This window comes from Trachypithecus francoisi, unplaced genomic scaffold (assembly GCF_009764315.1).
Source record: "Trachypithecus francoisi isolate TF-2019V2 unplaced genomic scaffold, Tfra_2.0 Lachesis_group5, whole genome shotgun sequence".
NCBI classification, from domain to species: Eukaryota; Metazoa; Chordata; class Mammalia; order Primates; family Cercopithecidae; genus Trachypithecus; species Trachypithecus francoisi.
Window position 1 is genome coordinate 49,603,173 of NW_022681470.1, and position 26,499 is coordinate 49,629,671.

General features: G+C 38.7%; 1 protein-coding gene, 1 long non-coding RNA gene and 1 pseudogene across 2 annotated transcripts; 2 read left to right on the forward strand and 1 right to left on the reverse strand.

Annotated features, from left to right (window-relative positions):
- Positions 1 to 1,102: 1,102 nt before the first annotated feature.
- Positions 1,103 to 2,853, reverse strand: LOC117076299. The gene is made up of 2 exons (XR_004434310.1): positions 2,391 to 2,853; positions 1,103 to 1,769 (listed from the first exon to the last, which is right to left on the reverse strand). It is a non-coding gene; the product is annotated as an uncharacterized LOC117076299 (long non-coding RNA).
- A 2,601-nt stretch (positions 2,854 to 5,454) lies between these two features.
- LOC117074062 lies at positions 5,455 to 6,082 on the forward strand (annotated as a pseudogene).
- Positions 6,083 to 14,173: 8,091 nt separating this feature from the next.
- Positions 14,174 to 17,463, forward strand: RGS2 (regulator of G protein signaling 2). The gene is made up of 5 exons (XM_033199635.1): positions 14,174 to 14,339; positions 15,341 to 15,442; positions 15,545 to 15,606; positions 16,171 to 16,337; positions 16,593 to 17,463. Exons 1-5 carry the CDS (start codon positions 14,230 to 14,232, stop codon positions 16,785 to 16,787), a joined length of 636 nt encoding a protein of 211 aa, XP_033055526.1. The 5' UTR covers positions 14,174 to 14,229; the 3' UTR covers positions 16,788 to 17,463.
- The last annotated feature ends 9,036 nt before the right edge of the window (positions 17,464 to 26,499 follow it).

Consider the following 26,499-nt stretch of genomic DNA (forward strand, 5'->3'; position numbering starts at 1 on the left):
AAGATCCAAGACATAGGAACAAGAAAGCATGGCATGTAGAAGGAACTAAAACAATTTAATAGGATAATAGCATAGAGAGCAAGGCAGAGGCACTAAAAGATGAGGCTGGGAGGCATTCAGGAGCCAGATATAAAGACTTTTGTAATTCAAATTAAGGAATTTAGAACTTAAGGGCAATGAAAAGTCATTAGTAGTTTTAAGCAGAAAAGGAACAATAATCAGATAAGTGTTTTAGTAAAATCAGGCTGACTGAAAAATATATAATTTAGAAAAAAAAAACAGACAAAGATAAGAAGTCTTGCTTCAGTTCATAAGAGAGATAAGGAGAGAATTAGAAAAGTGGAAATGCAAGTGGAGAGAAGGAGAAGTTTATATTTAAGAGTAAAATACAGCCTGGACAACATAGTGAGACCCCATCTCTAAAAAATTTTTTTTTTAATTAACCAGGTGTGGTGGTATGCACCTGAAGTCCCAGCTACTCCACAGGCTGAGGTGGGAGGATGGCTTGAGCCCAGGACTGCAGTGAGCAGTGACTGTGCCACTGCACTCCAGCCTGGGTGACAGAAGGAGACTCTGTCTCGAAAAATATTTTTTTAATTAAAAAAAAAAATTGTAAAAAGAAATAAAACTTTTTTTACAAACTTGTAAATTTGTATAATGGGCAGAAATAAGCAGGATAGATTCAATATGGGATTAAGAGAGGCTAGGACTCAAAGGTGACTACTCTCTCCCTCCTGTGTTTTGTCTCAGATATGGTACCATTCACTGAGATAGAGAACAAAGACAAAGAAATAGATATAATGGCAAAGATGGGAAATGCTAAATGCTGTGGGGTTTTTCTTTTGAACTGCCTTTTTGTCATCTAAGTGAATCAGTTAGGACAATGAGCTGTAAGGGTCTGAGATGAGCAGAGATCAGCACAAGGATTCATCAGTATACAGATCACACGTGAATTTATGGGAATGGATAGTAAATCTGAGAGAGACAGTAAATCTGCAGAACGAAAAGAGAAGACATCTAAGGAACTTCAACAGTTGAGGGACAAATAAGATTACATCTCAACATAATATCCAAACTATCACACACGCCATCTCATTGACAACAAATTGTAGGAATTTTTAAAATTCCACTTATATCTACCTTCTTCTTTTTTTTTTTTTCTTGGAGACAGAAGATTGAAGGGATACAAATTTTTCCCAAATAGAAAGAAAATCTGATATTTCTACAAACATTCCCTGATTCAGACATAAAAGACCTATGCAGAAAATCTTCCTGACCACCTTAAACTCACAGCTCTGCTAAGCCTTTAAATTCTCATAACCATCATCACTTATCCTACTCTCTACCCTCCCCCAAAACACATATACTCACAAACACACTTCCTTATTTTCAAGAACCTGTGTTCTTGACTGCTTCTTTCAAACCAAAAAGCAGTCTATTAAGGAGGTCTGTGTATGTGCTACATGGCAAAAAGAAACCCTAAATACTTAATTTTTTATATTAAAAAAAATGGGGGGATCAGAAGGATAGAAGGCATGTGGGAAAAACAAGTTATTAAAAAATGAAAAAAATAAGAAAAAGTAAATAAATTAAAAAGGGGCTTCACAAAGCATAGACAACTTCCTCCAGACATTCTTTATGTTTTATCAGTCATCTGCCAGCCCAGGAAGGAATCATGGTGTTCCCCAAGAGGCAGGACAGCCAGGAGCTGTGCACCTCAGATATGGAAATGGGAATATAAAAAACAAAATGTCATGTTGGCTGAAATTCTGGAGCTCTTATTTGCTGCTGGTATTTCAGGACAAGAAGTAATGACTTACCACCTTTTGGCAAGGTAATAGGTTTTGGAAAGACTTGGTCCATCATTCCTTGCTCTCTTGATATCAGTGTTGATTTATTCTTTCAGGAAAACTCTACAATCAATTAAAATAATTTAAAAAATTAAACGTACTAGAAAAAGTATCTCAGCCCTTTCAAAGATGAAGTATTCACACCAGCTTGAACCTCACTGATTCAGGATATGGATTCTATTTACGTATTTCCTCCTCTTTAAAGAAGAAACTGAGGCCTATAGCTATGAAGAGCTCCTGGAATCCTGCAGTTACTCAGCACTAGGCCTTGCTGCATCAGCATCTTGGATACCTAAGTTGTCGCTCTGCCCATAGGACAGTATGTGCTGTGGAGGGCCACTCCTCACCTGGTCAACAGAGTGTAGTCATTTCAGAATACATGTGTAGCCATCTCTGGGTTGGTGTTTATTGTGATCTCATCTCTGTCAGCTCAAATATCCCAACTTTTCTTGACAGTGACTGGTGAAGTGAGCCACATAAACAGAAGAAATAGGTGACTATATCAGCTCCTATTCTATATCCTACTTCCAGAAAACCTACAGGCTCCCTGAGGATCATGACTTCATGAAAAGGCAATCAAATGAGATTTTGACATCTCATAGTCAGGGTTAACTTTTGAAAATGTAGATGGGATAACTGCTCCCCAATGGCTCTTTTGTGCATCTGCCGTTACCATGGGCAGAAAAGACCGGGCTTGTAACACAGGTTATAAAACAAGGGTAAGAAATATGTGGGCCAGAGCCAAGGCTGGAGCTGCACTTGCCCATATCAGCTGACCTCAGCACACATGAGGGAGCTCAGTCAGACCTGCAGAGCCATTCATCCCAGCTCGGCCTGGGCCTGCCAAAACCAGTGGGCCCCACAAAGGGTTGCAACTTACTTCACCAATTTTACCTTTTAAAATGAAGGAAGCGCTGGGCACAGTGGCTCCCATCTGTAATCCCAGCACTTTCAGAGACTGAGGCAGGAGGACCCGTGAGCTCAGGAGTTCAAGACTAGCCTGGGTGACATAGCAAGACCTTGTCTCTACTAAAACTCAAAAAACTTAGTCAGGTGTGGTGACTTACACCTATGGTCACAGATGCTTGGGAGGCTGAGGAGGGAGGATCACCTGACCATAAGGAGGTCAAGGCTGAAGTGAGCCATAATCATGCCACTGCGCTCCAGCCTGGGTGACAGAGACAGATGCTGTCTCCAAGAAAAAAAAAAAAAAAAAAAAGAAGGAAGAAACAAGTAGAATTTTAAAAATTCCTACCAATTTGTTGTCAATGGGATGGTGTGTGTGATATAGTTCAGATGTGCCCTCCAAATCACCTGTTGCGATATAATCGCCAGTGTTGCAGGCAGGGCCTGGTGGAAGGTATTTCGATCATGGGGGCAGATCCCTCACAGCTTGGTGCTGTCCTCACCATAGTGACTTAGTTCTTACAAGATGCAATCCTTTAAAAGTGTGTGGCACCTCCCCTCCTTCCCTCTCCCTCTTGTTCCTGCTTTGACCACGTGACATGCAAGCTCCCACTTTGCCTTCTGCCATAAGTAAAAGTTCCCAAGGCATCCTCATAAGCAGTCGCAGTGCTATGCTTCCTGTACAGCCTGCAGAACCATGAGCCAATTAAACCTCTTATAAATTACCCTAGTCTCAGGTAATTATTTATAGCAATGTTAGAATGTCCTGATAAAGTGACTTTTAGAGACAGGGTCTCACTGTTGCCCAGGCTAAAGTGCAGTGGCACAATCAGAGTTCATGCAGTCTCAAACCCCTGGGCTCAAGCAATCCTTGCACCTCAGCCTCAGAATAGCTAGTACTGTGGGAAAACACCACTGTGCCCAGCTAAGTTTCATTTGTTTGTTTGTAGAGACAGGGTCTTGCTATGTTGCCCAGTCTGATCTAGCACTCCTGGGCTCAAGTGAGCCTCCCACCTTGGCCTTCCAAAGTACTAGGATACAGGTGTGAGTCACCAAGCCTGACCAAGACTGAGTTGTTAAACGCAGTTGAACAAAGCCTGGGTCCCCCACTGCCTAGGGATCAGTTCCTGTGAGGAAAGCTACATCAGCATCTGATACCCTCAAAGATTATCATTTTGAAAAGAAGTATCTTGAAGGGCTTCTGCATCATCAAACATTTTACCACATGCAAAAAGAGTTTGAGAAAATTGAGTTTTCCTGGCTCATAACTGTATAGTACCGGCTTGAGTTGTGAAAACTTTCTAAAATTCCAACCTATTTCTTCCTCTGTTTTTAAAGGTATAATTGGTGAAGTAAGTTGAAACCCTTTGTAGGGTCCTTCATAATCTTTTCCCCACTTGTGTTCTGCCCTCTCTGTGAATAGTCAAGGCCAGCCAGACATGAAGAGGCTCTGAGAATAAGAAGTTTTTGGTGCTCTGTCGCTAAAAGATCCAGGGAGAAGCCAGGTGCAGGGATGCAAACCTCCTCCTAGCTACTCAGGAGGCTGAGGTGGGAGGATTGTCTGAGCCCAGTCTGAGGTCATAGTATTCTATGACGGTACTTGTGAATAGCCATTGCACTCCAGCCTGGGCAACATAGCAAGACCCTGTCTCTTAAAAAAAAAAAAAAAAAAAAAGAGAGAGAAGGAGAAGAATTAGCCAGTAATTTACTGTATTTATTCCTTCTCTCTCACCTCCACTGAAGTCTACCAGGCACTGATTTGGTTCCAGGCAGAATACTCTCTGGTGCTGTATGATGGTCTATGAGACCTAACAAACTGAAGTGCCTCACAACAGCCTAGGGGATCACAGAGAGACTGATCATGGCCGTGATGTTCAGTGTTGCACTGGTTCTAGGGGACACTGCCAGCCAGCGGCAGCCCTGCCAGAGGACTTTCAACCAGATCCCGATACCCATGGATTGCTGTGGAAGATGGTGTTATTTATAGTCATGGTCAGATTTTTAATAATTAAAGGCCTATCTTATGCAAGTAAAGACAGAAAACTAGCCACTGATGTCTCTGTTCTTGTAGAGGAAAGACTTTCAAATTTTTTACACATTTAACCTTTTTCAAAAAGAATTTGAAGGCCTTGAATTAACTTTAATGGAATCCATGCTCAAAAACAAACTATCGGAAATGGAAAAACTGGAAGGCATTAAAAAGAGCTGAAAATCTCCAACTCTTTGCTTGGACTTAGAAAATACATTCTCTTAGAAAAAGACTTAGCAAAGAGTGACCTGAACATTTAGAACAAGTTGTACCTGACATTACAAGAAATATCCAGAAGATTTATCAAGCAAAATAATATACAATGCATTAAAGACATTCAATTTCAAGTAGCTACAAGCAAACAGCCTTCAAAATATATCAGAAGACTGAAGAACAACTTCAGACAGCACTGAGGAGATGCTTCTGATGAAAATTTCTATATTATGAGAAGTAAAAAACTGCTTTCACAAGAAACTAAGGAGGTGTGCAGTGCTCTGACTCTAACAGAAACAGGCGGTCCTCCGCCTATGCTCAGTGTTGATGTACATTGTTTCTATAAAAAGAACTATGTTAGAATGAAAGGAAGCTATCTGTGCAGACCTGTCTTTAGAACCTTTGAAGATAATAAAATAATATTTGATTCTATGGTGATATTCTCTAGATGAAGCTATGGTGAAAAGTTTTGAAAAGGCAAAAAAAAAAAAAAAAAAAAAAAAAAGACACAGTAGTAGCAGTTCCCAAAGAGGTGAAATCAGTACTAAGATCAAGTCTGTAGATTCTAGCATTGGGGGCCTTTCATAGTCCAGCCCTGTGGCCAGTCTCAATACAAATTCCACCAAGAGCTCAGGACAAAGCAACAATAATTCAAATACGTGTGCAGAATTTCAAGTAAAATATGGTGGTGCCATTAAGACACTGAAACTCTCTCAGAGAAAATGTCTTGAAGGGCCGCTAGACCTGATAAATTATAGAGATGTTGCCGAGCAAGATGAAAAGTTGCCTCTTGTTCTTCCGGAGGAAAAATTTATAATGGGAGTTTCCAAGCGTGATATAAGTATCAACATCGGATCAGTATGATATTTTGTATAGGCATGTTCTATATTTAATCCTCTGGATGGTATGTTATGATGATGGTCTGAGGGTGGAAAAAATCTTATTGGCTCTGAAGAACACAGATGCAAGCAATGATGAATACAGCCTGTGTGTTCATCAGTGAAACCAGGTGGAACAAACATAAGCAATTTGAAAAGTTCTATCTGCCACTTTTGACTCAGTATTAACATCTGAGAAATGTTGAATCCTGCAATCAAGTGAAAGTCAATTTATCTGAAAGTTCAACTGTGTTCCAAACAGTTGTTTTCAATCTGCAGTGTTGTACTATTACGGAAATATGAAGTGATCCCTTTTCTGGATTTTCTTAAGAAAATGCAATAAGGCCGGGCGCGGTGGCTCAAGCCTGTAATCCCAGCACTTTGGGAGGCCGAGACGGGTGGATCGCGAGGTCAGGAGATCGAGACCAACCTAGCTAACACGGCGAAACCCCGTCTCTACTAAAAAATACAAAAAACTAGCCGGGCGAGTTGGCGGGCGCCTGTAGTCCCAGCTACTTGGGAGGCTGAGGCAGGAGAATGGCGTAAACCCGGGAGGCGGAGCTTGCAGTGAGCTGAGATCCGGCCACTGCACTCCAGCCTGGGCTACAGAGCAAGACTCCGTCTCAAAAAAAAAAAAAAAAAAAAAAAAAGAAAATGCAATAAATAAAATATTGATTTTTTTATATTAAGATGTTTCATATTAAACAGTGGGGGGAAAAAGAAGCTAAGGAATGGATAGAAAGATGAGCAAACTTATTAATCAGGAAAATAAAGTTTTAAAAAGCTAGTGCATATGGAATAAGTTTTAAATGATAAAGTCAGATCCACCCTTTGCTAAAGATGACAGATAAGGCTGTTGTTAATGTAGAGGAAAACATGAACAGTGGAATTCTGAAATTAGATATAATGAATGCATCAGACTATGGGTACTTCTAAAAATAAATCCAAAAGAATTCTGAAAAAATATGAGTAATGTTGCATAGTTAAATACCGCTCATCTAGGCTGGGCTAGGCCACGTGGCTATCCTGGCTTCAGTTGGGCTTATTTTCAAATTTATTTTAGAAACTCTTAACCAGATGTTCACTGCAAATTAACTGAAGGAGATAAAATAGTTGACGCACTGAAAAATTATAAGTCTCCAAGTGAGAAATCTTCACTACAATCAGAAATGGGGGGAAATGCAGTCAGAAAGGGAGAGACAAAAGCTCCAGTGGCAACTTTAAGTCCTTCCTACAGCACCCTGAGAAAAAGAAATGTTTTCACCAAATATCTAATGTGGAGATAATTCACTCTGTAAAGATAGTGAAGAGGCCTACAAAAAAAGATGAAAAGATTAACATGTAAAGAGCTGTACATTTCCAAAACATTTTTAAGGAAGAATATAAATATTTGGGAAAGTAACTTCATTCAGAAAAATAACTCAAAATGTATCACCAACCTAAATGTAAAGTGCAAAACTATAAACTCCTAGAAGAGAATCGCCAAGGAGAAAATCTAGATGACCTTGGATATGAAAATGAATATCACATCAAGATACAATCCATGAAAGAAAGAATTGATAAACTGGACTTCATTTAAAAAAAAAAAAAAAATCTCTGCTCTGCAAAAGACAACATCAACGTAATGGAAAAACAAGTCGCAGATTGGGAGAAAATACTTGCAAAGGGGATATCTGATTTTAAAAAACCTCTAATTCAAAATACACAAAGAATTCTTAAAACTCAACAATAAGAAAACAATTCAACTAAAAAATGGGCCAAAGAACATACCAGACATCTCACCCAAGATAATAAAGATGGCAAATAAGCATGTGAAAAGATACTCTACATCATATGTCATTAGAGAAATGCAAAATGAAACGAGATACCAATACACACCTGTTAAAATGGCCAAAATCCAGAACTGACTACAGCAAATGCCAAAAAGGACATGCAACAACAGGAATTCTCATTTGTTGCTGGTGGGAATGCAACATAGTATAGTCACTTTGGAAGTGGTTGGTGGTTTCTCATGAAACTAATCATACTCTTACCTTATGATTGAGCAATTATGCCCTTCAATATCTACCCAAAGGAGTTGAAAACTTGCACCCACACAAAAACCTGCACATGAATGTTTATAGCAACGTTATTCATATTTGTCAAAACTTGGAAGCAACCAAGATGTCCTTCAGTAGGTGAGTGGATAAACTATGGTACATCTAGACGATAGAATATGACTCAGCACTAAAAAGAAATGAGCTGTTAAGCCCTGAAAAGACATGGAGGAAACATAAATGCATATTACTAAGTGAAAGAAGCCAATCTGAAAAGGCTACATATTGTGTGATTCCAACTATAACACTCCGGAAAAGGCAAAACTATGGAGACAGAAAACAGAAAATTGGTGGTTGCTAGGGGTTATGGGGTTATGGGGAAAGGAGGGAGGAATGGGCAGAACACAGAGAATTTTTAGGGCAGAGTGAAAATACTATGATGCTATAATGGTGGATACATGTCATTATAAATTTGTCTAAACCCACAGAACGTACAACACCTAGAACAAACCCTAATGTCAACTATGGACTCTGGGTGGTAATGATGTGTGTCAATATAAGTTTATCAACTGTTGGATATTAGTAATGGGGTGGTTATGTATGTATGGGAGCAGAAGACATATGCGCTATCTCTGTACCTTTCTCTCAAATGTGCTGTAATCTGCTCTACAAAAATACTCTTTAAATTAAAAAGTAACCTTACACCACTGATGTGCCCAAAGGAGCATTTGAAAGGGCCCAAGACGACCACCAGGAAACTTCATAAATGAACAGATCCCCAAAAAAGAATGAGGATTCTGCACAGGAGCAAGACAGAAAAATGGACAAAAGAATCACCTAGAAGAAACTAGTCCTACTACAAAGTTTAGCTGAAGGCCAGGCCTGAGAACTATGTACTATCATCTACCAAGCTGTCCAGGACATTTCCAGTATTGTTTTCTTTTAAATTCCTACAAAGGAAGAGTGCTATAACTACTTGTGCATGAAAGATAAGTAGCCTAAGCACAACAAAGCCAAACAATGTGCCTGAGTTCTAAATAAATTAGGGCAGAGACTAGGAACGAAAAGCAAGTATCCCAATTACGGACAACCCCTCCCGCCATCCTACTCTCCTAAGGGTACTTCATGAAAAGAAATGCAAAATTATTCTGTCTTTTGAAACTGGGAACTTTTGAGGGGACTAGTGCCACATGGCAACTGTGTCAAGGCCTACAGACATCTCCTTAAAAGCATTATATTTTTTCTAATTAATTCTGTTGAGATTTTGGAATTTTTGTTTCAAAAATATGTTTGGGAGAGAAATCCACAAGGTTTTAGGTTATTAGGAAGTAGTCCACGAATGAAAACCTGTGAAAACCAATTCTAAAATGGATTAATGCTCTCTACATAGAAATAGTCATCAGTATACTGAAAAAGAAATACTAATATAAACAGATTCCTTATTTATTAGATGAAAAATGGCTTTCTTCAGACGTTTTTTATGAAGGCTTTGTGACTATTATCACATAGATATTTAAAATTTTGTATTTTTTAACTTACTATCCCCACATTTCAAAAAAGTAGTCCATAGGACACTTGCCAATAGTTTGGCAAAATTTCATGGACAGAAATTAAAATCCCAGTCAAAAGAAACACCAAAAAAGAAATTCCTAGCTTTACCCTCATAGACAATATGCCAACTATGTAACCTATTTTATAAGAAAGCATTTATATCACCTATTCTCCCCTGGTATTCCATGCACAGAAAGAGTACAGCAGCAGGAACACACTGGAAACAATTCCCTTATTCAGACCTCATACTTACAGTCCTTTACCTTACAGACCTAATAGCTATAACAACCTTTCCAAGGTATTTCAATATATGTTAGTATTTTTTAGGAAAAAAAAAAAAAAACACTTCATGACGCTCTTATTGCTGGTTTATGAAGGGCATCTAGATGTTTTTGTAGAGAGGAGGCTATTAAATTTAAGCAGGACCTGCCTGCATTGGAAGTATGACATAATCCATATCATATACTTGGTATAAATTTAAGACAGAACCATGGAATTACACTAACTGAAAGTATTAACTCAAGGACTGATAAAATTATTAACTTAGCTCTAATACATGTCAAACAGGTTTAACCCGTGATTCATTTCTGACAAAAACACTCATTTTCTCTCAGCTTCTGGGTATGAACATTACATTGTCAAAAATTAATCATAATTTTTAAATCTCAGATCATATTAGGGGTTAAGGAGTAAAGTACAAAATCTCATGGGGTCATATTTCTATTCTGTTAAAGAATATTTCACCAACTAAAGTTAAATCGGACAAAAAATTTTAAAAACACAGGCATTATACTTCTTTAAATATATTCAACAATTAGGGTAATAAAAGTTTTCATTTTATCCAATTACTCATCACCACATAGCATTTAACTTCCTCTTTTTCCTTTTTTTTTTTTTTTAAAAAAAAATGTTAAAATGCACCTATTTAACATTTCATAAGACAATCAATAGGTTTACAGCTCTTAGAAATTTGGAAACTAAAATATCTAACTGAAAAAAGCAAAGCACAGAATAATACACAGAATTATACTTTTGTGTTTTTTAAAGCAAGTATCTTGGTTCCTAAACTGCCTTTTTTTTTTTTTTCTTTTTTTTTTTTTTTTTAAGAGGCAGGATCTCCCTCTGTCACCCAGGCTAGAGGGCAGTGGCACCATCATGGCTCACTGTAGCCTCAAACTCCTTGGGCTCAAGCAATCCTCCCACCTCAACCGCCTGAGTAGATGGGACTACAGGTGCATACCACCATGCCTAGGTAATTTTTTTAAAATATATTTTTGTACAGACGGGGTCTAGCTATGCTGCCCAAGCTGGTCTTGAACTCCTGGGCTCAAGCAAGCCTCCTTCCTTGGCCTTCCAAACTGCTGTGATTACAGGCATGAGCCACAGCGTCCAGTGGTTTCTACATTTCTAAAGCATAAGTAGGAGAGTTATTTTATATAAATATTTTTAGTTAATAGGAATAGGAATTAATAAAATTAGCATAGAGTGGGAGCAGAAGGGAGAAGTATGACAGGGGAAATTTTTACTCTTCATAATTTAAGACACGCAAAATATATCATACAAGAACCTAAGATATGTTATGCAAGAAACTTGTATTTTTTGTTTGCCTTCTTCTATAAACTTTTAAAAAATTATAAAAAGTTCATAAACTATCTGGAAAACCTCCACCACTAATCTGTTCAATCAATCTCTCCAGTAGAGGGCATAGTAGGTTCAACACAGAAAATGTATGGTTAGTTTATAAGCCACTCAAACTGTGGTTTTGCTGCGCAACTTTTACAACCCACTGCATTGTTTCTTCCTCTACCACAGGATGGAAAATATGTGTCATCTTTATGTGGAACAATTCTATTTACCTAAAAGCCAGTTGCAACAACAAAAAGGGAAGTCATCAAAGATTCCAGCTTTTGTTTTACATATATATGTAAATATACATGTAATATATATTACACATATGCGTGAAATATATAAGATGTATATATTCATGTTATATATAACATGTATATGTAAATATAGATATATTGCCTTGTCTTTTAAAAGACATTAACATGGCAAGTTTTTGAGGAAAAGGTTTCTACAGCAGGTACTGCCTTAACTCTTAAAATTACACATAGATACAAAAATTGCAAGTTGATTTATATCCAGATTTATTAACCAACCATATAATTTTCAGAGAAAAATTAATTTTCTGCCACCTGACATCAGCCACTGATCTGGGTTTATGAAAAAAGCAAAGAATTACATTAAACACAAAAACCTCAAGAAAAATTTATATTTAAATCAGTCGCTTACACAGGTACATGTATATTCACCTTCATTAATATATTGAGATGATTAAACTTCCTTGGTGTGGAGACCTCTGAAAAGTGTACTTAATTATTATTTTAAAAGACAGGGTCTCACTCTATCACTCAAGTTGGAGCGCAATGGCACAATCATAGCTCACTGTAACTTGAATGCTTGAGCCTCGAACTTCTGAGCTCAAGCCTTCCGCCTGCCTCAGCTTCCCAAAGTGCTGGAATTTCCAGCATGAACCACAATACCCAGCCTGAAAAGTTTAAATGTTAATCAATTTCCTTATTTTTCTGATTTATTATCCAGTGAGCATTTATTAAATATCTACAACGAGCTTGATCTTCTACAAATTTGTGTATCTTGTGTATTTGTGTACCTACAAATTTAAACATTTTGATATTTAATAGTACCTACACATTTATAACCTAATTAACTGAGTTAATCCTCGTATGATTTTTCCATCTTGAATAGCTATGGTTTGAACATTTCCTTTTTCCACACATATGCAAATCAGTAATAAACTTTTGTACAGTACTTTAAAGCTTAGAAATGACCTTTCATGTAAGAGTCACATAATATCCTATGAGGCTGGCAAGAAACTACATGTTACTCTTATTACAGATGAGAAACTGGGACTCAAAGAGGTGTGAAGCTACTGTCCCAACAGTTGCTTATCATTTACTGGTTAAGTCTAGGCTCTAATTGGGTCTCCTGACAGAAGTCCAGCTCTCTCTCTCTCTCTCTCTGCGGCCTCTTTGTGAGAACTCCTGGCCTACCAGCGAATTTAACTGTCTATGAGTGAATTCTAACATTTAAGGTTCTAAGTACAAAATATATTGAGGTAAATTTACATTGGTGAGAAAAAGCAAGTGTCTGCGAATTACAGACAGCTGACAAATACGTATTGAGTCATCAGAAAGTGAAAATAGATGTAGGAATATTATGTAAAGTTTAGGAGAGGAAGAGCATATGCTTAAGGAAAAATGGCATTGAGTTAATAAGCATGTTTCAAAATATCTGTTACTGAAATCTACATGATTTTCCTTTCCACAATAAAGTCCACAACTGTTGTCTTAAATAATAACTGGTTTTGCCCTCCAAGTCAAACTTGGAGCTCCAACTACTCGCAGCTCACCATAAGAATATATTAACTATTTCCAATTTTAACAAGTCGAATCCTATCTAGAGAAAATATCTGCAGCTTGGTTGCAAAGCCGCTTAAACATTTCATTGGCTAGTTCTGGTAATAGTATACGAAATCAACTAATTTTGTGGTTGAGGTAATCTGTTTTTACCAATCAAGTCGTTTTAAAACCTTCAGGAGTAGAGATGATACTTGAAGAATTAACAAAAAACTTAATGAAGGAAACTGTTAACTCCTCCTCCCCTCTACTTTTTGCCAGTTATTAAAAGTTCTGGTAAATCCTAACTCAAAACAAGAATGACTCATGAGGAAATCCTGACTCCTTGAACTCATGATTCTAGTGCATTACAGCTATGAAATCTCTGTGTCTCCAGCTTTCTCTCCCACCATAAGGAAACCTGTGATTTCTATTTTGGCAGATATGACCAAGGGCTCCTGAGGAATGACCCTATAGACAGACCCAGCCACGTGCCTAGTAGTGATCAAAAATGCAAACCCAATTAAAGCACTGTCTTCTGATAGTCACCTTCTCTTGTTCAATCCCTAATGTTCCTTCCCAAAGTGTTTCAAGACGCCCCAGCAAGCTGCAGAGCAGGTCCCACCCTGCCCCCGGGCAGTCAACGTTTCAGGTTACACCTTCCTCAAATTAAGTGGCAGAGAGAAACCCGCGAGGGTCTCCCCGTAGCCTCGGTTCATTGACCAGGGTGTGTCGAATGAGTCCCTACAGTAGGACAGCAAACAAGAAATGAGGCGCGGGGTCAGGGAACGCGCTCAAAAAAAGAAGAAAAATTCCACTCTTCATTCAAAATCAGGCCACTGAACTCCGGCCTCACGGCGAGCGACCTCCTCCTGCCAGGGAATCGCCGCTCTGGCCTGGGGTTGGGGAGCCCGTCAGGGTGGGTGGGTGACGGAGCGCCGTAGCCCCGCGCCGGGCCGCGGCCAACTTCGGCTCTTTCCCTCTGCCGCAAGCCCCCGAGCCCACCTGGCTGCCACGCTTCAGCAAAAGGTCGTGGGCAACGGCCCACACTGAAAAGTCCTTGTCTGCTCCCACATCGGCCCCAGCTGGCCGCTGCTATGTAGTCCGAGTGCGCAAGAAGCCGGGGCCGCAGACGTCAGCAGCTCCGCGGCTTCCAGACCCTTCGGCGTTAACCGTGACTGCAGCTGGCGGACGCTGACCCCATCCCAGTGCCCGTCTGCAACCAACCAATCCGCGTCCTCTTGAGGCGGGGCCGGAGCCGCGAAGCCCCGCCCCCAAGTCGCGGCTTCTTATAAATGCTGCGACACACGGCCAGCAGCTAACAGCCGCGGCCCCAGCGGGAGGACGATAATGCAAAGTGCTATGTTCTTGGCTGTTCAACACGACTGCAGACCCATGGACACTAACGCTGGCAGCGGCCACAAGAGCGAGGAGAAGCGGGAAAAGATGAAACGGACCCTGTGAGTATGGCTTTCTTCCCTCTCCCGCCACCCCCTGCCACACACTGCGAGCTGCAAACGCGGTACTTTGGGCTCGGCTTTGATGTTAGGAAACTAGCCCGAGCCTCTGCAGTGGGGGGAAAGAAAAAATCGAAAAGGTTAGTTTGTTAAGGTTAAATCTGGGTGATGTTCGGGTAGAGTTTAGGAACCGAAGGAGATAGTTGATATGAGGGCGGTGGTGGATGCGCTAAGAAATTGCGAGTTGGCTTTTTGTCCTCCTGCATTCAAAATGACATCAGAATCCTGCGGCTGAAGCGCGTCCCCAGCATGCATACGTTGCATGATGAGTTCTCATCAGCTTACACAGCTCCTGGAAGGAGATGCTCTTGCTGGTTGTGAATATACTCGTTTAAAATCCATTTTTGTTTTTTAATAATAGAGCAGATCTCACCCAGTCACGAATGTGGAACAAATAATTGTTCTGCAGCGTCTGCTTAAAAGAAGTGTTGTAGGTGGGGAAGGAAGAGCGCAGGGGAAACAGTCACCCACCTCCTTGTACACTGTCTCTGGCATGCTCCAGAAGCTCCTGCTCTAAAGAGAGAAGCGTGGGTCGGTTCTTCTCCAGACAGTTACTTCTGTCCTTTTCATTAAAGTGTAAAACCCCTCGGAATTGTAATTAACCTTGCAAACAAACTGATGCTCTTTGTGAGCCAGAAATAGTATCTGCCTTTTGAACTAAATTCATTAACAATTCTTTAAAATACCTTAGTGATTGTAGGTAGCCCTGCCCTTAGTTGTAAAACTAGTAGATACGATCAGATTAATGCATGAAACTGTTCAGTACATGAGGTTTAAATGTTAAGTGGATAAGACTGTTATTTGAAGAGTTCTTGCTTTGCCTTATGCGGTTTGTCTCTAGTTACTGGGTGACTTTATTTGGTAAAAATGCGTTCAGCTGCAGTAGCATATTCAAGTGTTGCTACTTAGTGATTATCTTTTTTAAATTTTTTTGTTTGTTTTAGTTTAAAAGATTGGAAGACCCGTTTGAGCTACTTCTTGCAAAATTCCTCTACTCCTGGGAAACCCAAAACCGGCAAAAAAAGCAAACAACAAGCTTTCATCAAGTAAGTTGAGAATCCTGTACTTGCAAATATTAATAGTTAGTTGCTGAACTGAAAAGGGGAACTCTGATGTGCATAAGCTAACATGCAGAACCTCTCTTGCAGACCTTCTCCTGAGGAAGCACAGCTGTGGTCAGAAGCATTTGACGAGCTGCTAGCCAGCAAATGTAAGTTAACTCTTGAACTTGAGCCATTGCTAATATTGCAAAAGCCTGGAAAGGCTGGGTCCACACAACCAAAGAGCAGCTTGCCTGAGGGGGATTAGACTGCAGTCACTATTGGATAAAGCCTGCTTTTCTCTCCTTTATTTCCCAGGGTTTAACCATGGAAATAAATGCATGTATTTCCTCCAAGTGGGGAAGAAAATCAGCCTAAAAAAATTAAAGTGGCAGTTGCTTATAGTTAAGGTTGAGTCAGTTTTTCCATTGCATACAGTGTTTTCAAGAGGCTTAGTTCCCAGAGAATTTATGTCTCCCCTATAAATATTTACTTTGCATTGACAGCAAAGTACTTATATTTTTGCAGCAGAGGGCCAACATAAGCATTTTGCCTACTGGTATCTTCGTCTTTAAAAAGCTAAATTTTGAGAATTACAGGTTTAAGCGAAATCTAGAAAATTGCTGTCATTTAGAAATAATTAAAATGTGAGGGAGAAGTACTAGGAGAAACAAAGAATCATTTGGTCACTCGGTTCTTCACATTCTGCATGCTTTCTTTTCTCCCCCCTTCAGATGGTCTTGCTGCATTCAGGGCTTTTTTAAAGTCGGAATTCTGTGAAGAAAATATTGAATTCTGGCTGGCCTGTGAAGACTTCAAAAAAACCAAATCACCCCAAAAATTGTCCTCAAAAGCAAGGAAAATATATACTGATTTTATAGAAAAGGAAGCTCCAAAAGAGGTAAGGAAACAAGTTCCTAAATTCAGCACAATCTGGACATTTTTAGCACAAAAGTGAAACAAAATAATCAAGGGCAAAGTGGGGCTAGGAGGGGTAAAAAGTCCCCCCACGTTGTAGCTTTCAGTTATGTTAAAGTTCTCCTGTGACTTAGGTAGTAAAGCTAATCACACATCATTTTTATTTTTTGTTTTCAAATACTAAATTTTAATCTTTAACTCTGAACACCAAATAAACAACTTTTTTGTTTTATTTCAGATAAACATAGATTTTCAAACCAAAACTCTGATTGCCCAGAATATACAAGAAGCTACAAGTGGCTGCTTCACAACTGCCCAGAAAAGGGTGTACAGCTTGATGGAGAACAACTCTTATCCCCGTTTCTTGGAGTCAGAATTCTACCAGGACTTGTGTAAAAAGCCACAAATCACCACAGAGCCTCATGCTACATGAAATGTAAAAGGGAGCCCAGAAATGGAGGACATTTCTTTCTTTTTCCTAAGGGAAAAGACTGATCTGCCATAAAGACTGACCGTGAATTCAGCGTGACTATTCAGGAAACATCACTCAGAACTATTGATTCAAAGCTGGGTAGTGAATCAGGAAGCCAGTAACTGACTAGGAGAAGCTGGTATCAGAACAGCTTCCCTCACTGTGTACAGAACGCAAGAAGGGAATAGGTGGTCTGAACGTGGTGTCTCACTCTGAAAAGCAGGAATGTAAAACGATGAAAGAGACAATGTAATACTGTTGGTCCAAAAGCATTTAAAATCAATAGATCTGGGATTATGTGGCCTTAGGTAGCTGACTGTACATCTTTCCCTAAATCGATCCATGTTACCACATAGTAGTTTTAGTTTAGGACTCAATAACAGTAAAGTGTTTACTATGTGCAAGGGTATTGGAGTTCTTATGACCACAGATCATCAGTACTGTTGTCTCATGTAATGCTGAAACTGAAATGGTCCATGTTTGCATTGTTAAAAATGACATGTGAAATAGAATGAGTACTATGGTGTTGAAAACTGCAGTGTCCGTTATGAGTGCCAAAAATCTGTCTTGAAGGCAGCTACACTTTGAAGTGGTCTTTGAATACTTTTAATACATTTATTTTGATAAATAATATCGAACACTTGGAGTCTAGATGTGATTTTATTTTTGATAACTGGAAATGTGGCAGATAAAGGGAAAACATCTTTATAGTGAAAGACATTTCAGTTTTTGTGCCTGCCTAGTGAGAACTGACAGTCTTCAGAACTGAGAAATGATAGTTGCAGACAGACAATTCTTTAAAACCTATAAGCATTATGTAGGCCTAAGGAAGTCACATCCTTAGAACCACTGCATTTATGCTTTCTAATCTTAAAAAAGTCAAGCTTGTTGTTAATAAACACTGATCTAAAGCCTTCTGTGAGCATCTAAGTACCAGCTAAATACGAGAAGTAAATGTAATGGAGACAAGCACAAAAATTCACATAATTAAGCTGCTCAAATCAAGGAGCCAAATAAGGTCAATGTAGGGCTGTCTTCATTTACTTTTCATTGCTTCCAAGCTCACCCACAGGTACTGGCATGGGCTTCCAAGATACATACCTGAAATTGTTCCTTGCCATGATGTATCAATACAAAATCTCAGAATTTTCCTGACTTTCATGCCTTCATTTGACCAATAAAGAATCTGTGTTACTTTACATAATGATAAAAGAAGGGCGCTTTTGTTTCTTAGACTTAAATCCAGAAATATGCTTTTTTCCACGTGAGAGAGGAAGCCCTTGAATCTGTTTTCAAGCTGGTGAATTATTAAAAAACACCCCTTCCTCAGCAGGCTGTTTTTTCCATGTCCTTGATTATGGTCTTAATACAAAAGGAGGAGGAACCCTGATTTTACAGTTGGAAGACCTGACCACCCAAAGTAATCATTTCTCGTAGCTTTGTGACCTTGGGTGTCCCCATTGTCTTCCCTAACTCTTCATTTTAAACCTTCCTGCCTTTCTAGTTCTATAAATTAGTAAGGGATTTTAGAAATCATAAAGCACTAAACATTTTTTTCTGATTTGCCAAAAGAAAAATTGACCTCCAGTAGTTTACTGTCTCCATTGTGATTGCACTAATTTTCCCCTTAGCCAGAGTTTCTGGCACCAACAGGTACAAGCTCTATTAGAGAGACTGCCTTGTCTACTCGTGTATCACTGGCAGCCAGAAAAATACAAAATAGGTGCTCCATAAATATTGATTGAATAAATGAATCCAAAAAGTCATTGAAACAAATATTTCTTTGGAGAATAAATGTGTCAGGTCTAGCATAATCCTTAATTTGGAAAGATTTTGGCCAACAGAGGAACTCAGGAGTCATGCCATGTATCATCCTATTTGTCACCAAGTCATTTATTTTACTTCAAACCTCTCTACAGCCTACTCTCTGTTACCACTGATCAAAGACACCACCATCTGATGATGCCTAGATTACTGCAATAGTCCCATCTCTCGCCCACACTTCCCACTCTCCCACACCAATGTTTTCCTGCCTTTTAACTCTAGGGACCCCTTCAAGACAGATCTGATCTTGTCTCCAGTTGCTTATAAACACCTTGACAGGTTTTGCTAACAATTAGGATAAAGACAAAATCCCTAACATGGCCTAATACCTGCATGGCTTGACCCCTCTTTTTTTTCCAACCTTGACCGCATTTCTCCCAGCTCTTTCTGCTAAGCCATACTGTCCTACTTTTCTAGCAGGTGCCATGCCCACTGGCCTCACAGGACCTTAGCACCTAATAGTTCCTCTGCATGGAATTCAATTTTAGCTCTTACTCATGCACATATCAATGCAATTGCCACTTCCTTAGGGAAGCTTCCCTGATTTCCTTACCTAGGTCAGATCCCCTTTGAGATGTTCTCATAGCACCGGGTTCTCTAATTTAGAGCACTTAATGGAGTTGTGAGTTCTCATTAATTTGTCTGATTATTTAATAATTCTATGTCTTCCTCTACCAAATTGCGGGAACCACAATTTGAGGACCCTTGGCCTTTTTCTGCTCACCACTGAATCCCAACACCTAGCATAGTGCCTGGTGTACAATGGGAGCTGCATAAATAATTGTTGAATGAATGGATGAGTATTAAAAGATCTTGCAAACAAATTTTGATGAAACAAGGATCTACCAATGCACAAGTAATTAAGGACAAGATTTTTTTAAACCACACTGGCTCAAATGTCTGAAAATATCTGTAGAACTTTTTTCTTTGGCAAAAATAACTAACTACCTCTTACTTGGCAAAGTCTCTATAACTTTTGACCTTTAATAAAAGAAGAGGCCAGATTATACTAACAAAAAACAAAAGTGTTGATTTTCAGGGCTGCTAAAAGGACAGACTTTATTCAGGTAGTATTTTCCAATGTTCTCTAGTGTGGAACAAACTGAAAGAGATTTAAGATTAGAAACCACATTCGTCCACAAATAAATATTACTTAGTGTTCCAGTTTCCCAGAGCTCACACACGTAGGATCCACAGTCCACTCATTTTGATAATATTTCGTTGTTCATATATTTTCAGCCCAAGGATATTTTAAAATATATCAATTTCATATGATCTCACTGAAAAAAAAATAGAAAATTATATGTTATCTGTCATGTGAGCACAGGGAGACAATAAAAGAGTTTCAATAAAATTATCTATAGTGGTCACCCAAAATGTCATAGGAAGCAGGTCTTTGGTAGATGTGTTTGTGTTGTGTTGTTTAATCACAGTATTTGATCATGTATGGTAGTGATTCTCACCTTGTGGGGTTGGACAGTGAAGGGAAACAGTGATTGTGCATTTCTCTGTGTCTTGAGAGGTGTTATGCATGGGAGTGCATTGTGTATTTGGACAGTATAAAGACTAGAAAGTGTCTGCCCTGTGCCAGCCACTAGACTATTTCTTTGTTTTCCTATGTTAGCTCAAAATTGCAGCTAAAGGACTTAGCCTGACTTTACAGAGAATATCACCATTACTGGATGTAAGTGTTGACATGTATAGACGTTCCTTGGGTCTGACTTTGATGCTTTTTGACAACTTTAGGAAACCATTTTGGCCAATGGCAGTGAGCACAAGTGTTTTATCTAATTTCTGACATCTTAGCTAAAGAGCAGCTTGGAGCTGTTTGAGGTAATGATAACAACCCCAAAGAGCTTCTCCTGTGGCCTAAAGGATTAAAAAAAGGAATCAACAGGTGATAGCCTTAAATACTAGTGGTTGGGATATTATTCTGCAGGAATATGACACCAATCTCAAGTAAAATTTATGGAAATGACTTGGGTAGCAATATAAGCCTGGATTGGAGACAGGGTGATGAGTTAGGAGACTGCAATGATAGCTCACGCACCTGAGAAGCAGCCATGGGCCTGAACCAGGATGGTGTCACCAAATAATTCAGTGTAACTTAATAATAAATTATACATCACCTACTCCATGCAGAACACTGATCTAAACCACATAGGGAATAAATATAAAGACCCATGAGACACATTCCCCATCCTCCAAGAAGTACTAATTAAGTAGCTGATGAAATAAATATACCAATTAAAACAGAGTGTGAGCTATGATTGCTGATTAATTATGAAAATAAAAGTGCAGATATCTTTAGCTGGAATAAATCAAGAAACAGTGAAGTGGCATTTTTGTTGATATTTAACAAATGCGTTGAATTTAAGAGAGAGAAAGGAGAGATTATTCAGGGTGAGAAACAGTCTAAATCTAAGGAAAGGGGAAAAGTAGGATTACCTGTTTCATTGTGCTATGGTACTTTTGTAGGCAGACATTTTTAATGGGGATGTATATTTGAAACCTAGTCCATTGATTCATTTTATAACAAATATTAAAAGCAAATATATAGATAAATAGATAAATATTTATGAAGGACTTCTCTGGGTAAGACAGGTCTATAAGAGTAGAAGACTAGAAGCTCAAAACACAACTAAAAGCTGCACTTAATTTTTCTTAAAAGTTGATTTTCATAAGATCATCAGCATAGTTATTAACCTTTATCAAATTTTTCTTCATGATTTCCCAGGCATCTTTCCCTTCCCTTACTACAGCCAAGTGCTTATTCACCATGGTCATCCTCCTCTCACCTATCTCAATAGGCCTCAGATCCTGTATTCTGCTTCTCATCCCTTCCCTAGAATGCCATTTGAACACTAATTTTCTCACACTACTGTTATGCTCAGAAAAGTACATAAATTCCCTGGAATCTCCCAAATCAAGGGAAATTCCTATGCCTAAGGCAAAAAACTCTCTACCACTTTTGTAAAATTTTGGCCCATCCAATCTTATTTCCCACTGTTGACATGAAACATTTGATAATGATTTTTCTTATTGCCTCTGAGATATATTATTCTCCTATTATTAAATCAAAATTTCCCTTTGCCCAAAACCTCTCTCTCTTCCCTTAAGTTGTACTCATTTTTTAAGGCTCAGATCAAGTTTCACCTCCATAAAATAGTTCCATGGGTGCATTAGTCATATCTCCAATTAAATGGTCACTAACTGGACCATTCCGACTTACTCCATTTTCAGAATGACTAATAAAGTTCCATATATGAGAGATACTCATTGCTTATTGATGATCTTATTAACCTATTGATTGACTCACAAACTCTTAAGTAAAAATCCATGCAGTGATATAAATGATTTCATTTAAATATACTAAACTCACTTGTAAAAAGTGACTTGAAAAAAGACTTTTTCAGAAGTCTACATCGTTTTCATCTTGGCTCTACATTTTTGCCTTGCAAATTTACAGTAAAACTGACCTATGTGGATCTTGGATAAGATCCTAATGTTAGATTTCCTCAAACCCCAAATTAATCTGATATTTGTACGGTTTTAAAAGTACACTGACCTTTAAGGAAGCTTCCTTTAAGAGTGATTCTGTGTGTTTATTAAGCTGGTGTATATCTTAGACATGTACAGATGTCACACCAAAATCAAAATAATGAAAAAGAAAAATGGGCCAAAAGGAAGAGTGAGAAGAAACAATTTCCTGCTGTCTATCTGGAGTAAAGAGGGAGTTGATATATATATATGTATTTTTTTAATGCGTTTGCGACTTCCAGTCTCATAGGCCTATTCCTACCTCCTCCCCAAATTACTCTCCCAGTCTTTAGCTTCAGAAGCAACCACAGGTAATCGACAATGAGTGCATTTGAAACTGCGCTGTCGAAAGAACTAAGAAAAGTATGCGGTTTACATGAGCTGTGTTGCAGTCTGACAAAGACCAGATATAAAACTTCTGCTTGAAAAGCAGGTGGTACTTAGTAGACCTTTTCCCTGCTTGCAGGGAAGCTTACAGTATTAAATCTCCACTCGGCACAAACCAACATATTCTCACACAGGGTAATTTTCTTGCCAAAGTGGTCACTGAGCATTGTCACATAAATGTCAGGACTTGAAGTTCTACTTCTTTCTAATTCCTTCTACTTCTGTTTTTCAGATTCTAGAGCTTCACAACTCCTATAACAATCTATAAAAGCTCTAGTAATGGCTGGGCATGGTGGCTCACACCTGTAATCCCAGCACTTTGGGAAGCCGAGGCGGGCGGATTATGAGGTCAGGAGATCGAAACCATCCTGGCAAACAAGGTGAAACCCCGTCTCTACTAAAAATACAAAAAAAAAAGCCCGGCGTGGTGGCGGGTGCCTGTAGTCCCAGCTACTCAGGAGGCTGAGGCAGAGGAATGGCGTGAACCCGGGAGGCGGGGCTTGCAGTGAGCCGAGATTGCGCCACTGCACACCAGCCTGGGTGACAGAGCGAGACTCCATCTCAGAAAAAAAAAAAGAAAAAAGAAAAAAAAGTTCTAGTAATATGATTAACATTTTAAGAGCAACTAATAATACAACTATTTCAAAAATAATTGTAGTCATCACACAATTATTTTCAGAAAAACCAGTTACCACTGAAAATGTTAATACTAATGAAGTACTTCTGAACTTTGAGACATTAACCAGAGAATATAAAAAATAACTCAGAAAGAATATGAACCACAAAAGCAGTAGAGTAGTGCTATACAATAAAAAAAATTTATAATATGATATATTATATATCATTATATATTATATTATAATAATATGATATAAGACTATATGCCGTAGGGCAGGGTGGCTCACGCCTGTAATCCCAGCACTTTGGGAGGTCAAGGTGGGTGGATCACCTGAGGTCAGGAAGTTGAGATCAGCCTGGCCAACATGGTGAAATCCCATCTCTACTAAAAATACAATACAATTAGCCGGGCATGATGGCACATGCCTGTAATTCCAGCTACTTGGGAGGCTGAGGCAGGAGAATGGCTTGAACCCAGGAGGCGGAGGTTGCAGTGAGCTGAGATGGCACCACTGCACTCCAGCCTGGAGGACAGAGTGAGACGCCCATCTCAAAAAAAAGAGAAAAAAAAGAATATATGCCACATATGTAATGTTAAATATTATAACCAAATTTAAATAATTTAAAAGAAATAGGTAAAATTGATTTGAATAATATATTTTATGTAACCCAGTATATTTATAATATTATCATTTGAACATGTAATCAATATGATAAATTATGAAAGAGATAGTTTAATTTTTTTATTTGGTCTTCAAATTCTGGTGCATATTTTACACTTGCAGCCCATGCAGATCCACATCAGACACATTTCATACTAAACAAGTTTTAGGCAAGGCAGTCCCCAGTCCTATATCTTTGATTTGATAAGCTCTCAGTTATGGTTTGATATGATTTAAAAACCTAAGGTAGACCTCATGTTGACATATTATTTTTGTGTTCCAACTACTTAAAATATAATACACATTTCTTTTTTAACTTGTGTAAAGGCAAACTGTTAATTACTTCCTCACTCAAAATGCATTCTAAAAAGTAAATATTCAAGATGGGACTGAATAAAAATATCTTAGGGGTATGAATTAAATACTTTCTCACAGAAAGTTCCATTTTAGAAACAGTATAACTTAGTTTAGTTCTGCCTATTTGTCCTCTAATGATTATCTGTTCTTTCCCTGCTACCATTCTGCTACCATTATCTAGGCCTTCTGCATATCATACCACTATTACTCTACAGTCTTTCCCCTGTTCTCTTGGAATTAGAATTGCCTCGGTCCAATTCGCCCTGCATATGGAGCAAGACTATTTTTCATAAACACCAATTTTACCATATATTGTTTTCCATTCAAAAAGTTTTATTGTCTTCCTATTTCCAAAGTAGCATGCAAAGAGTACCGGATTAAAAACCAACAGAATGAGATTCTGTTGCCATTAACTTTCTAGCTAACTTGGGAGTCATCACCTCTTATGACCTCAGCTATTTCACTGTAAGAGAGTTGACTATCTCTTCCAGCTCTAAAATCTTGCTTGGCTTTGGATTATTCTCTGCATTCTATCCCTACTCTGACAATTTTAATTTTTTTTCCTCAAACAATCTAACATAAAATTACCGCTTTATTCCATCTGCCTTCCTTCCTATTCTCATTAACAAAACTCCTATCATTTCACTCATGTTGACTTTCTGTCTGGATAGGCCCGTACTCCATTTATTCTACCCATAACCTAATATTCCTCAAGACCCAACTCAGCTTCCCATGACACAAATTTCATTAATCTCTGCACCCAATCTTGCATTCAACAAATACTTACTGAGTGCCTACTCTGTGCAAAGCACTGGAACACCATGCCAAATAAAAAAGAGACGTTGCCTGCACCCGTGGAACCTATATTCTGCTGGGGTCAGTAGCTAATGACCAAATGAGCAAATAAACAAATAGGATAATTCTAGAGTATGGCAAATGCTGATGAAGGAAATAAACTATACAGTGAGATAGGGAAGACACTAGCTGGTCTAGAAAGGCACATGTTTGCCTGTGCAGAGGGTTGTTAGAGGCTGCGTGAGTTTGTGTTCACTGACCAATAAATTAAGGTAAAGCCTGCTTCTGCTTTGCAATAATAAATATTCTCTGAATGGAACACACATAAAAGTTGTTTTAGCTAAGCCATAACTTTCTATTAATTCTAAAATAATTTTTATGTTTAAAAAGAATACTCTTTTCAGCAACTCATTACATCCAGTATTATTAAAGGCCTAAAATATAAATAATCCTTGAGAGGTATCTCTCAAATCACCAGGCCTACCAGGTCTACCCAAATATTTTGGTATTTTAATACACCAGGTTATTACAATATACCAGGTTAATGTTTCTAGATAACCTTTATCCTTCTAATTGTTTTTTTAAATAGCGTATTTCCTTAGGTGCCATCTAACATGCTTCTCTTTCATGCCCTGTCATGTCACTGATGTTTTCATCCACTCTATCCTTCCAGCTAAAAACCTGACATGACACAGAGATTTTTTCGAAAGCTGTAAACCTCGGCCATTCAAACTGGAGTCACAAAACTCCAGAGGTTTGCCCTGAGAATTCCACTCCATTAAATTAATGTGAAGGCAGTCTACCTATGGGGAGTCCATCACCATCTCTTATCTGGATTCTTTCTTTTTTTTCTTTAAATAGAAATTGTCCTTTTTGAATTACCTAGATTCTTGACTACAACTTTTGCCTGAAAGCTCTCCTGCCTCCAAACAGCTGAGTCCATTTCATCCCACCAGAAGACTGGAGTGGAAAGAATGTGGAGCTGAAAGGCTGTGAAGACTTCTACTGTCATCTTGATTCCACCAATTGAATTAGTTGCTCAGCCTTTGATACAATACTGAGCTTCTATCGGGACTGTTTTCTTACTTGTTAATTAAGGACAGAACAGGTTGATTATCCCTTACCCAAAATGCTTAGGACCAGAAGTCTTTTAGATTTTTGTATTTCTTTGGATTTTCAAATATTTGCATACACATGATGAAATACATTGGGCAGGGGACCCAAGTAAAACACGAAATTGATTTATGTTTCATATACACCTTATACTTATAGCCTAAATGTAATCATATGCAATATTTTTTTTTTTTTTTTGAGACGGAGTCTCACTCTGTCACCCAAGCTGGAGTGCACTGGCCAGATCTCAGCTCACTGCAAGCTCCGCCTCCCGGGTTCACGCCATTCTCCTGCCTCAGCCTCCCGAGTAGCTGGGACTACAGGAACCCGCCACCTCGCCCGGCTAGTTTTTCGTATTTTTTAGTAGAGACGGGGTT